The following is a 13,626-nucleotide window of genomic DNA, read 5'->3' as shown; positions in this document are numbered from 1 at the left end:
CACCTGTTTTCATCTGTGTCTTTTAAGGATATATGGTCTGGGAATTCCCTGGTTGTCCAGTAGTTAAGACTCCACGCTTCCACTGCAGGGGTCGTGGGTTAAATCCCTGGTTAGGGAACTAAGATACCACCTAAGATCCTGCATGCTGCACAGCCAAAAAAAACCAAAAAATCCCCAAAAAACACATCACGGGAACATACGCTCACCCCCTACCTGCCACCTGAGTGTACCCTGGGAAGATCACAGTAGTAAGACTCCGGCAGTCAACACCAACCATCTACCTCCCGACTCCTCGTAGGCAAGATGTACACAGCTAACATTTTACATTCTGGGACCATCCCGGCATCTATACCCCCCCACCCCCCAAATAAGACATTTTCACATAAGTTCTTTTTAGTTAATCTGTATTTGTTACAACTTTTAAAGCAGAGTGGACTTGAGCACGACGTCTCCATTCACAAAACTTGCTCTGAGTCGCTTTTCAAACAGCTTTACAACATGCCTAGATAGGCTGATAATTTTGCTACTCTCAACAACACTTTTCTTTGGAAAACAAGCCCTATGTATGTACAGTGACTCCCATCAACTTGGTTCAGTTGAACATACTAATTTCTAGGGGCCTGGCACATGCAGTCAGTCAATACAGGCGATGGAAGGTTTAAAAAGTAAACCCCAGAAGATGAAAGTTGCTCTAAGAAGTATTTTCTTTTAAACATCAAGGTATATACTTCAGAACAGTTCGGTAACAGAAGATTTGGTCTACTAAAGAATCCGCTTGATAGCTAAACACTTCAGACCATGAAGTTAACATAGGTTACATACACCTTACCTTACAACAAACGCTACTTCCGTCTGTTAAAATAAGCCAACGTGAAACTAGAAAAAAACTAGCTCTGCTTTTAGTGCCTAAAGTATCACAGTATCACACTTACTAGAAAGAAATCTTATCTTCCCCTTAAGCAGTTGTCATGCCATACAGGTTTTTAAATGTTAACAAAAATAAAGAAGTACTTGAAAACATATTATCAGAAGAAACGAAAACAAGAGTGTTGAACACGCGGCCACGTAATCCTCAGGCAGGGCTCAGTCTACTTCCTCCATGCGGGACGTGTCATCATCTCCTTCGAGGGGCGGCATCTCCTCAGTTACAGCAGCACTGCTGTCCTCGGCAGTGGGGTCATCTTCATCAATACCTTTGGGGAAACAAGCACCATGGATTAGATTTCCTAAAGCCACCTAAATACCCCCCAACACTGCCAGTTCATACACACTTTCCAAGGCTGAGCAGTTACAAGGTATGTGACCCTGTTTCATTTTTCATCCTGTACAATCAAAAGGCCTATTTTCCACCCCCTTTAACTCACGTGACTTAGGGTTTTCCAAACGGAATGGGACAGCCCAACTTTGTTCAAACTGCTGAAAGTTACGTTACCCTTTTCGACAACACGTGGTACTTTTGTACAAGGCTCACCAAGACCAAGTTTGATCATCCTGTAGATCCTGTTGGCATGTGTCTGGGGGTCCTCCAGGCTGAAGCCGGAAGACAGCAGAGCCGTCTCGTACAGCAGGATGACCAGGTCCTTCACAGACTTGTCGTTCTTGTCAGCCTCCGCCTTCTGCCTCAAGGTCTCAATGATGGAATGGTCAGGGTTTATCTCCAGGTGCTTCTTCGCCGCCATGTAACCCATCGTTGAGTTGTCTCTGAGCGCTTGAGCCTTCATGATCCTTTCCATGTTTGCCGTCCAGCCATACGTGCTTGTGACAATGCAGCACGGGGATGTCACCAATCGGTTAGACACGACCACCTATAATCAAAACACAGTGATAACTACACCTAAGAAAATTGCACATTCTAACTTGTAAGTACTTGTTATCAGCTTTATTATGAACGTTTAATGAACTTCAGTACTGACAAATCAGAAATACGATTTGCAAACTCAGATACCTGACACTTTCTTCCTGTGAGTTCTTACACTTGAAGTCTTTAAGGATCTTGAGATCTATATCCATCACTAAATGGAAATGCTGAAGTTTTTTACTAGTAAGTTAAGAAAACTTCAGTTGGAAAAACACCTGACACTCCTTTTAAATGTAGGTGAGAAGACTGTACTCACACACCTTTTCTACTTTCTTCTCCAAGATGTCCTTCATGATTTTGCAGAGGTTTTCAAATTTTGTCTTTTTTTCTTCCTGCTTCTTTTTCTCTTCTTCGTCCTCTGGAAGCTCCAGGCCCTCTTTGGTGACGGACACCAAGGTCTTCCCCTCAGACTCCTTCAGCTGTTGCACACAGTACTCGTCGATGGGCTCGATCATGTAGGTCACCTCTAGGCCGTGCTTCCGAAGACGCTCCACAAAGGCAGAGTTAGCAACCTGGTCCTTAGTCTCGCCTGATACACGAAAATGTTTTAGATCCTTAACAGGAAGCACTTTCATTTCCTTTTGTTTTTTTCCTATGTAGTTTGATCTACCCACAGACAAGGGCTAGCTCACACTACGTTGCCTAGATTAACCCCTACTAATTTATATGTAACACCACATGGGCAGAAAACACACCCAACTGTTCCTATGGAATCACGAGCGCAAAGATAGGACTAACATTTACTGCCCATTACCTGTAATGTAGTAGATGTGTTTCTGGTTTTCCTTCATTCTTGTGCAATAGTCCTTGAGAGAAACCATCTCATCACCAGAAGCAGAAGTGTAGTACCTCAACAGCTCTGAAAGTTTCTTTCGATTTTGAGAATCTTCATGTATTCCAAGCTGAAAGATAGGTTAGCTTTAGGAAGACTTTCTCTGCGTTGAAAAATCATTTAAAATGAGAAACCAGTTTGATTACTAGTCCTAATGCTCAAGTGTGTTTATAACTAACCTTAATGTTTTTAGAGAACTGCTCATAAAACTTCTTGTAGTTCTCTTTATCTTCTGCCAGTTCAGTGAAGAGTTCTAAGCATTTTTTGACCAAATTCTTCCTAATAACTTTCAAAATTTTGCTTTGTTGCAACATCTCACGGGAAATGTTCAAAGGGAGGTCCTCAGAGTCCACCACACCCCTAATGAAGTCTGAAAAAAACAGACAAGCACTCAAGGTCACTCCAAAGACAAAATCGACAAAAACATAAACCCGAAAAACCACAGATGGACAGTTTTTTTCCCCTTTAAAAATCAGGAGTTGATAGGATGAACTTCTTTGACCGTGACCGTTCTTTACTTTACACCCAGCTGTACTCACTCAGATACTCAGGGATTAGCTCCTCACAGTTATCCATGATGAAAACTCTACGAACATACAGCTTAATGTTGTTCTTCTTCTTTCTGTTTTCGAACAGGTCAAAGGGAGCGCGTCTTGGGACAAAAAGAAGAGCTCTGAATTCCAGCTGTCCTTCAACTGAAAAATGCTGTAATAAACACAGCCAAGAGTAAGACACGCAATCAGCTTTCACCAACAGGTACCTCTTAAACCCCAAACACTTGCAGTTACGTAACTTGAAGACTTTGGGAAAAGGACGGGGCAGTGGGCAAGAGAAAGAAGCCAGAAACCACCCTCCAATTTAAAAGTTTGATGCAAACCACCTGCAGAGACACCAGCTTTGACGCTCTCAGCGCTCACCTTCACTGCCAAGTGATCTTCCCAGTCGTTGGTCAGGCTCTTGTAGAACTCTCCGTACTCTTCATTGCTAATGTCATCAGGATTCCTGGTCCAAATAGGCTTTGTTTTGTTCAGTTCTTCCTGATCAATGTATTTCTCCTTGATCTTCTTCTTTTTCTTCTTGTCACCATCCTTCTTTTCTTCTTCTTCTTCATCAGAGCCAACGTCTTCTATCTCAGGTTTGTCCTCAGACTCCTTTTCTTCTTTTTCCTTTTGTTCTTCTTTGTCTTCCTTTTCTTCTGCCTCATCATCACTGACTTCTTTATCACGTTCCTTCTCCACCTTCAAAACACATAAATCATGTCACCTCTCCATCCCAGCCAAAACTAAAAAAATAAGCTAAACAGCACTGAAACACTTTCACCCAAAACCAACTGAAAACAGTTAAGTAGCCAGAAAGCTGCTCATCAGTTTCTGATGTATCTCAACAGCACTGGGTGCCTGGACAGAGTAAGACAGAGCTCCACCCACCAGCCCAGTAAATACTGCAAATTCGGAACTCTTTTATCAAGGATTCTAAGGACTAAAGATTTCAGTTCAGTCGCTTTGGTTACCTACATGAAAAATATACAGAAACTCACAAAAAGAGTGATGGGATAGCCAATAAACTGAGAGTGCTTCTTCACAATCTCCTTTATTCTCCGTTCCTCTAAGTACTCAGTTTGGTCTTCTTTAAGATGCAGAATAACTTTTGTTCCACGACCCATTGGTTCTCCTGAAAAGGAAATGGAGAAACGGGCTCAATTTCAATCTCAATGGCCTAATCAAGGTTAACAAACATACTATCAATTTAGCTCTTATTTAAACAATCTACGAGGCAGGGGTTTACGCTTACTGCAAATGGAAAGACTCCCAGAGCAGTAACGTCCAAGACAAACAACCACAGGAGCAGGTTATCACACTTCAGAAAAACACAAGTCTGTTCTGTTGTTTTTTAAATACAAACTTCCCAGCCCCTTCAGGGGTCCACTGCCTACAGCCACCCCCCCCCCCCAACCCCGACGACGGCCGCGGCGAGGCGTCCTATCACACGCCGACCTACCTGTGTCGGTCCTAACCGTGAACGATCCTCCTGCGGAAGACTCCCAGGCATACTGCTCGTCGTCGTTATGTTTGGTGATAACGGTCACTTTCTCGGCCACCAAATAGGCCGAATAAAAGCCGACACCAAACTGGCCAATCATGGAAATATCAGCACCAGCCTGCAAAGCCTCCATGAACGCCTTGGTCCCAGACTTGGCAATGGTACCAAGGTTGTTGATCAAATCGGCTTTGGTCATTCCAATCCCGGTGTCCACAATAGTGAGCGTTCGATCTTGCTTGTTCGGGATGAGGTTAATATGCAGCTCTTTCCCAGAATCTAGTTTACTAGGATCTGTCAAGCTCTCATACCTGATCTTATCCAGAGCCTATTAGAACAACAAAAAATTATGCACAAGACACCTAAACGGTAAGTTTCATACGGAAACTAAATCCAAATTCTACGTTAAAAGACTTACATCGGACGAATTTGAAATAAGCTCCCTCAAAAATATCTCTTTATTCGAGTAGAACGTGTTGATGATCAGCGACATCAACTGGGCAATTTCCGCCTGGAAGGCGAACGTCTCCACCTCCTCCTCCTCCATCGGCTGGTCTTGGGTCTGGGTTTCCTCGGGCATCTGGAGAGAACACGGAGCCAGTGAGGCCGCCGGACGGGGTCCCGCCACGTCCCGCGCCCGCTTCGGAGGCCGGTGCGCGCACGAGGCGCCGGCTGACAAAGGGATGACCTCATTCCGGGGCCCCAGAGCCGCCGCAGCCCACGCCGGCCGCACGGGCGCCGCTCCCGCGCGACTCCGCCATGACGCCCCCTCCCCCGGGCCGAGAACCGGGCCCGGGGACTCCTCCCAAAGAGCAGAACCCGGGCGCCCGCGGCCCCCGCCCCTGCAGCCCCCAGGCCCGCCCGCTCCCGCCGGGGGGAGGGGAGGAAAAGCCGCAGCAGGCCCGAGGCCTTGCGAGACGCCACGGCCGCCCCGGCGCCGCCTGCCGAGGGGCCCCGGCGGGAGGGGGGGGTGCACCCGCCGCCATCTCCCGCCCGGCCCCGGGTGCCCGCTGAGCACCCCCCACCGCGGAGGCCCCCCACCCCCGCCGCCCCCTCACCTCGGCTAAAGGACCGCGAAGGCTCCGGAACGACGCAACACCGGGACGCAGAAGCAACTGGCGCGCCGTCCCCGCGCCTCCCTTATATAGAGGCGAGCCCGCCCAGCGCGCGGCGCCTTTTCCAGAAGCCTCCCGAACCTTCCGGAAGAACCCTCCCCAACCGCCGCCGCGGCCGCGCGCCTGCGCCTGCGCCCTGGACGCCGCCCGCCCCTTCCCCGGGCCCGCGCGGCCCCACGCCCTCGCGCCCCGCCCCCCGCCCCCCACGGCCGCGCCGCGCGCGCGCGCGCCCGCGCGGACCGCAGGGCGCCTGCGCGGCCCGGAGCTCTCGGGAAGGTCTCGCGCCTTCCGGGACCCTCACCCCCAGCCCTACCTCCGCGCCCGCTGCGTTCCGCGCGCCGTCGGCCCCGGCCGCACGATCCCTGCTCGGCGCGCGTTGGGCCAACGGCCGCCCTGGTGAACCGCCACCCCTGTCCAGGCCGCGGGGAGTGCGACCGGGGACTGAGTGCCCGTGCTCGCGGCTCTGTGAAGTGCAGAAAAGTAAACTCTCGGTGGTTAAAACGTGTCCCCAGGTTGTGGAAGCTTCGGGTCCTCCACCGTCAGGGCCCGAGACTGGGGGCCCGGGGTCACCTTTGGGGCCTTGAGGCCGCATGTAGGAAATCGAAGCAGGGGTGAGGGGTCTGGTCCCTTGTCACATGTATACGCCCGGCGCACTGATCATTGGCTCAGAGCCACGGTTAGGGGTTTGGGGGCCCGGGGCAGCGATTGGGCGTCCAGGGCCGTGTCTTTAGGTACGGGGCGCACTTTTTTGCCGGGGGCAGCGATTGGGGTTCAGGGTACAGGAATTCTGGCAACAGGTGCCTGCCAGAGCCTCGTTATGCAGAGGCCTGGGGTTCCGGCCTGGGTGTGGGGTGCAGAGGTGTAAGCGAGGGGTGACCCGCGTATGTGCATGGGGAGCAATGCGGACCCCTGGGCCTCGTGGGGCTCCCGTGCGGCTGTTTCTGAAGCTGAGGGGGGATGGGGAACGAGGGCTTCCCCACTCATCGCTATAGACCCCACCTCAAGGCAGGCCACCGCTCGGATTTGGGTACTGGTCCTGTCCTTAGGCCCCGCTGTGCCCAGGAAGAAATGTTAAAACGAACACAAAATACGGAGTTCTCCCAGCTCTTGCTCAGTCCCTTGGGGACTTGTACCTACTTTGGGTTTGTTTTAAAACCGTATCCTTCAACGCGTTGCGGGCCGTAGTCTGGAATTCCGGGACGTGGTGACCATGCAAGGTGACCCTGCTACGCGCATCATGATTTTGTAAAGCTCATCTCTTTTACTTATTTTGTGTAGTTTGAGGTTTCCATACGAAGTATGTAATTCAGGGTTTGGGTGATTAACTTGCTTTACAAGCCAATTTCTAAATGGGAATTCCAAACGTGTTTAGAATAGTGCCAGATAACGGAAGAATTTTGGAGGCGTGGTGGCGTCTGTGCGGTTCACCCAGGTCTATAAGCGGAGGCGGAGGGGTGTTCACCGTTGAGGAAACCGAGGCTCGCCCGGCAGCGCACCCCTGCCCCGCCCAGACCTCTCCCGGTAAACCATCCCCCTCCTCCCGGCTCCTTTGTCTCTAGCTCCTCCCACCATTGCTCCATCCCCCCCCGGAACAATCTGGAAGCTCCTTAGGTTGTAAACAAACTTGACTGACGACTCTCTCCACTTCCTAGTCTCCAGAGAAACACAGCTTTTCCATCAACAGGGTTCTCCGCTGGGGCTGGAGACCCTTCAGGAGGCAGTGAAATCGACGCAGGGCGTCCTGACTAGCGTTAAAACAGGCAAAATAGACTGGAAACTACCAGCCACGTGGTGAGGGTGGATGGGGGTTGTTAGCATTCGCTGGGGTGCGTTCGTTGTAAAACGTGTTTCTGGCCCCAGCTGTGTGTGGAAGTTCCCGAAGGCCCGGGTTTTTCCTGCGGCCTGGGCTGGGGGCGGGCAGGGGGGAGGAAGAGGAGAGGGAGCGGGGGAGGGGAGATGGGGTGGTAGTGCTGAAGTTTCGTTGTCGCCGCTGCCACGGTCAGCCGCGCAAGGGCTCCCCTCCTGTAGCCCGGTAGCCGCCCTCCTGTTCTCCTGACTCGGAGGCCCGGCCCGCTTCTTTCCACTTCACTCGGGCCACTGCCGGGAGGTGTAAGATTTCTTGCAGATGAGCCGTTCAAAGCCCCGGCTGTGAAATTCTCGGTTTCTGGAGCTTTCTCCCCTCTCCTCCAGAGGCCGCTTGGGGAGCCAGCGTTTCCCAGCAAGCTCCGGCCTTAACACCCTTATTCCAAATCCTCTTGCGCTTCGGCCCTCCCCTGCCTGCCTGCCTGCCAACCTCAGTCGCTGAGTACGTTTTGGTCTTGTTCCTCCTGATGCTTGGGACCGGTTCCACACCAACCGCCGGAGCCCTCCCGAGCCCTCCGCATGCTTACACCAGCAGCACTCCGGGGTTTCCCTCTCCCTTGCTGCTCCTTCTCTGTCCCCTCTTGAGACTCGTCCTCTCCCCTTGGCCTTTCGCTGGCCCTCTTCCAGTTCCAGACCCGGGTGCTGACCTCACTTCCCCCACCTACCTGGCTTTCTTCCAGGGCTCACTAGCCAGATGACTACCCCACCACCTTCTAGAACCCCAGGCATCCCCGCAGGGGACCTGGCATGGTCCCTGCCACTTCTGTCTCCTAGATACCTCTTGAGTTCGTCCTCCTCCATCCTCGTCCCCCACCCCTCCCCCAGTGCTTGGAAGCCGCTCACCTGGAAGCCCTCCGTAGCCTCCAGACTGCTTCCTGCCTCTGCTCAGGTGTGGCTCCACCCTGTAGCTGGGGTGAGCTGTGAGAGCCCAGATCTGGCCCGTCAGTCCCCTCCTGCACACACTCCCCAGACACTGGCCGACACCCCGTCACTCCAGAGAGAAGGACAGCTCCTTACCCAGGCCTGCCAGGCCTTGCGGGGTGCCCCTGCCGGCCCACCGGTGCTCAGTGCCCAGTGTGGGCCCCATCGCTCTCCTTTTAAACCTCACTCCACAAGCTGCCCCCACAGGGCCGTGCATACACCCTTCCTTCCGCCTGAAACACCATTCCCTCTCAGTGTTGTAGTGGACCTTCTGCAAGAATTTCCTTAGGTACCCCTGCGCACCCCCATCTTACCTTTCTACCAGGCCCCGCCCATCCCCTGATGGAAATAGGTCCTCAGGATGTGGGGCCCCTTCCCTCCCGGCATGGGCACTGATGAGCCCTCCAACCCTGCCCTCCACTCTCACTTCTTCCTTTTGCACCCAGCCGTTTCCTGCTTTCTCAACTCTATTCTCATACATCTCCAAGTCCTGCAGACTTAGCTCCTAAATAATTTGTTGAACTCATCCCAAAGTGATCTTGCTGTCAGGAATCTGACCGTTTTTCTCTACCATTTGAAACCTTTCAGTGTCCCTCCATTGATAAAGTGGGACCCAAGGCACGGACCCTGGATGCAGGCGTCCCAGATTCAAACCCCAGCTCTGCAACTGCCTACCCGCATGACCCAGGCAAGTCACCTACTCCCTCTGTGCCTTGGGTTCAGCATCCGAAAAATGGGTAGGAAAGTGTCTTCCTCATAGGGTTGTTATGAGGCCTAAATTAGCACATTCTGGTTTGGGAAATGGCCCAAGACAGGGCCTGGCACACAGAAGCTGCTGTATACATGTTTATTAAAGGAAATAAATAATTGTGTGATTTTCCTTTTGATTTCTTCTTTGACCCATGGGTAATTTATAAATGTGTTAGTTTCCAAATATTTGGAGGTTTTCCAGATATCTTTTTTGTTATTGATTTTTTTTTTTTTGGTTGTGTTAGGTCTGTTTCTGCACACAGGCTTTCTCTAATTGCGGCAAGTGGGGGCTACTTTTCGTTGTGCTGCGAGGGCTGCTCATTGCAGTGGCTTCCCTTGTTGTGGAGCACGGGCTCTAGGTACGTGGGCTTCAGTAGTTGTGGCACGTGGGTTCAGTAGTTGTGGCTCGCGGGCTCTAGAGCACAGGCTCAGTAGTTGTGGCTCACGGGCTTAGTTGCTCCACGGCACGTGGGATCTTCCCAGACCAGGGCTCGAATCCGTGTCCCCTGCATTGGCAGGTGGATTCTTAACCACTGTGCCACCAGGGAAGCCCTTGTTTTTGATTTCTAATATTTAATTCCACTGTGGTCAGAGAACATAGTTTGCATGATTTGAATCCTTTAATTTATTGGCTTATGGCCCAGACTATGGTCTATCTTGGTAAATGTTCTCTACGCAAAATAATTATGCTGAGGGAAAGATGCCAGTCGTTTACATAAAATTTTAGGAAATGCAAGCTGTAGTGACAGCGGATCAGTGGTTGCCGGGGTGAGTGGGGCCGACAGGAGCAGGAGGGAGGGATTCGGCATGAGAAAACTTATAGTTGCAACATGTGGGATCTAGTTCCCTGACCAGGGATCAAACCCAGGTGCCCTGCATCTGGAGCACGGAGTCTTAGCCACTGGACCACTGGGGCAGTCCCTTGGTATGAGGAAACTTTAGGTGATGAATCTGATCACTATCTAGATTGCAGGAGTGATTTCACAGGTGTTTGCCTATCTCAAAGCATATCAAATTGTACTTTAAACATGTGCATTTTATTCCATGTCAATTATATCTCATAAAGCTGTTTTTTAAAAAATTGATGTGTAGCAATGGCCTTGGAGAAGTGTTTACAGTCAAATTATAACTATATTGGAAAATCCATACTTTGGAAAGAGGTACAGTTGACTTGGAGTAGGATGTCTATTATCGCACAGTCTGCAGTTGGCTGTGTGACTTTGAACAAGCTACGCAACCTCTCTGTGCTTAGGTCATCTTATCTCTACAACAGGGGTGTGGGAGGATTCCCGGAGCTCATCCGCAGGAAACCTTAGCGCCTGGCACACAGTGAGTGCTCAGAGGATGGGGGTACTGTTGTTCCCTTGACGGAGAGCAGGGAGACGGGGTGACCGTACTGGCAGCCACAGAAGCACCAGGATGCTGTCCTGCGCTCGTGACCATCTGCTGGGTTTGGGCTCAAGCTTGAGAGGGAAGGGAGGGCTGAGAGTAGAGCCCCAAGGGCGGTGAGGAATGCTGTGAGCAGGGGAAGGGAGCCAGCCCTCTGCTTCTGGCCATATGTGTTTTAGAGTCAGCTCTAAGGTAGATTTCCACAGAGCAGACTTGTTTTCCTGTTGACTATAAAATTCGGGATACTTCGGTACCAAAATTTTATTTCTTGTGGCAAATTTTAACCCATCCTTCAAAGCCCACGTTGGGCAGCCTCTCCTAGAAGTCTGGGAGGGGGCAGGTTGCCTCCTGACATGCTGTCATATTTACTGAAAGCCCGTGTCCAGGCCCTGGGACACACTGGGCGGGAATCGGGTCTCTGCCCTTGTGGTGGAGGCACACGTGCAGCCAGCACCACGTTGACCCGTGGATTTATAAGATGCCACGTCCTGGCAGGGTGTGGGCCCCACCAGAGGCTTCCCTGAGAGCTGAGGGGGAGCTGAGGGGGGCGGGCGTTAGCCGCTGGGCTAGGGGGTCGCCCAGGAGAAGGAGAAGGACAGTGCTTGCAAAAGCAAAATCTAGAAGCATTACTAGGAGTCCGTGGGGAAGAGGGAGAGGGCAAGGCGGAAAAGCAAGTGGAGGTGGGAAGAGCCCTTCCGTGTGATGGGGGGAGGGGGACACAGAGCAGCCTGAGAGGGGGGGTGGCATATCGTGCAGTGCACTGAGCCAGGGGACTCGAAATGTGGCTCGAGGACCATGGCAGGTATCAGAGGCCTTCCCAGGGGCCCGGTCAGACCTGTGTCTATTCCGACCACGGTGCAGATGAAGGTCTGGACCAGTGAGTCCCAAGGAGGGCCTGCACCTGCAGACCTGGTGGGTGGAGAAGGGGCAGGCGTGGGAGGGACTAGGGGCGTGAGGTGACAGCCTGGGTGACGTGAAGGAGCCCCGTGGCATCCTGGGGGGGGGGCTGCAGTCAGCATGGGGCAGCAGGTGACTGGCTCAGTGTCACGGTGCTGGGCGCCAACATCTATGAGGCATCCAAGAGGATGGACGTCCAGTAAACAGGATGCTGGGGGTGTGAGCAAGAACACGGTGGAAGGGCTGGCCAGGCAGGAAGGGAACTGGACGTGTGTGGACGGGAGCAGGACTTCCTGAAGACCACAGTCTCGGTGCAGCCGTGGAGCTGGGAGGGGGTGAGAGAGGGGGCTGGGGTCAGGGGCTGCACCTGCGGAGGCGTGTGGGTGTGTGTGGTGTGTAGTGTGGCCGAGGGAGAGGGGTGGGGGCCTCTCCCTCCCTGTCCCACGCCCAGCCCTCCTGGTCTCCCTCCCGAGCCCTCCGGGAGTCAGGCAGAGGACAGGTGTGTGCTGCGCCCCCGGGCTGGAGAATCCCGGGCCCCGGGCCCACCTTCAGGACCTTACATTCTAGTGGGGGGTGGGGAGATGGACCATGAACACGCATACGGGTGCAGGCCTGTCCTCGGGTCCTAAAGGAACCCGTGGTCCTGGGCAGGACCGCAGACTGCTTACCGGAAGCACTGCCACCTTCCCTTGAACTCACCTTCCAGCCTCTGAGTCATCGTCGGCTCCTCCCTCAGTCCCACATTCTGACAGCTGCCAAGTCTGCGGGAGCTCTTCCCCACATCCGCGTCACCTGGCCACCTTCAGCTGCCTCTCGCTGGGTCTATCTGGTCTGCATTCGTGTTTCACCTGCCCACCTCCCGGGGCAGAAGTGTCGCTGGGCTCCCTGGACACTGAGCCGGAGTCCTGTCTAGGTGTTCAAACCCCAGGCCCAGCTGCCCAGCTCACCCTGCTCGGGCCTCGCTCCTCCAACCACTCACTCCGTGACGTCAGCCCACACCCTGACCTCGGTGCTCTCAGCTCTGAGGCCCGAACGCCGGCTGCAGACACCCCCCTGTCACCCAGACCCCGCCACCGCCACCCCTCATCAGGTGAGCTGGGAGTTAAGAAGAATATGGCAGAGGGTCAGATACAGAGGGAGGGAGGACAGAACGTGAAAGCGTGGTGGTGGTTTCTGGCTTTGCTCCAGCCCCCCTCCTCCCTTCTCGGCCCCTCCCAGCCTCCCGGGCAGCAGAATGACCCCAGGACAGGGGGTCCCCCACACCCTGGTGGGGATGTGGCGATGGCAGGGCCCGTCAGGCTTTCGTTCATTCGCTGGACAGAGATCGTCATAGACTTCAAGGTCTGGCGCTGATCTCCTGTCCCCGACCCTGCTGTGCGCCGTCAGCTGTTTCCAACACACCTGGAACCTCAGGGCAGCTCCTCCTCCCGGACACCCTTCTCTCTTCCAGGCAACACTTGTAGGAGCTCAGCTCAGTTCAGCAATCACCTCCTCCAGCCCTCCTTCTGTCTGGGTGCCTCTCCCACAGCTCTAGCCCACGGGGACGAACTGAAATTAGACTCTGTCTTTCTCATCTCTTTATCCCCCAAACCCAGCTCACAACCGAGCACAGAGCAGGTGGCCATCTACCATCTTTGTGCAGAAGGGGTAACTGAGTGTTGGAAGGAACCAGCTAGGAACCCCCCGTCCATAGGCAGATTAGCCTTTGGTGCCATCTGCTGGCCAGGTGATTGGTTGTGTTTGGGGCCTCCAACTGGAGATGGATTTGATGTTTAGGGATTTCATTTTTCTTTATTTCTCATGAACTGGAGAGTTAGGAAAGAGAGAATTATGTGAGTTGCAGTCTAGATCACCATCATTTTTTTGGGCCACGCCGCGCGTCTTGCGGGATCTTAGTTCCCCAACCAGGGATGGAACTCGGGCCCTAAGCAGTGAAAGCACAGGGCCCTAACCACTGGACCACC

The 13,626-nt window shown here is 53.0% G+C and overlaps 1 protein-coding gene across 1 annotated transcript; it reads right to left on the bottom strand.

The window, feature by feature from the left end:
• Positions 1 to 387: 387 nt before the first annotated feature.
• HSP90AA1 (heat shock protein 90 alpha family class A member 1) lies at positions 388 to 5,974 on the bottom strand. The gene is made up of 11 exons (XM_059058211.2): positions 5,786 to 5,974; positions 5,146 to 5,307; positions 4,689 to 5,055; positions 4,228 to 4,361; positions 3,608 to 3,928; positions 3,230 to 3,395; positions 2,870 to 3,060; positions 2,613 to 2,760; positions 2,119 to 2,387; positions 1,472 to 1,805; positions 388 to 1,193 (listed from the first exon to the last, which is right to left on the bottom strand). Exons 2-11 carry the CDS (start codon positions 5,305 to 5,307, stop codon positions 1,084 to 1,086), a joined length of 2,202 nt encoding a protein of 733 aa, XP_058914194.1. The 5' UTR covers positions 5,786 to 5,974; the 3' UTR covers positions 388 to 1,083.
• Positions 5,975 to 13,626: the final 7,652 nt, after the last annotated feature.

The sequence above is a fragment of the Kogia breviceps genome, chromosome 3 (assembly GCF_026419965.1).
Source record: "Kogia breviceps isolate mKogBre1 chromosome 3, mKogBre1 haplotype 1, whole genome shotgun sequence".
NCBI lineage: Eukaryota > Metazoa > Chordata > Mammalia > Artiodactyla > Physeteridae > Kogia > Kogia breviceps.
Note: the sequence above shows the minus strand (reverse complement) of the source record. Positions and strands in the feature narration are given on the sequence as shown.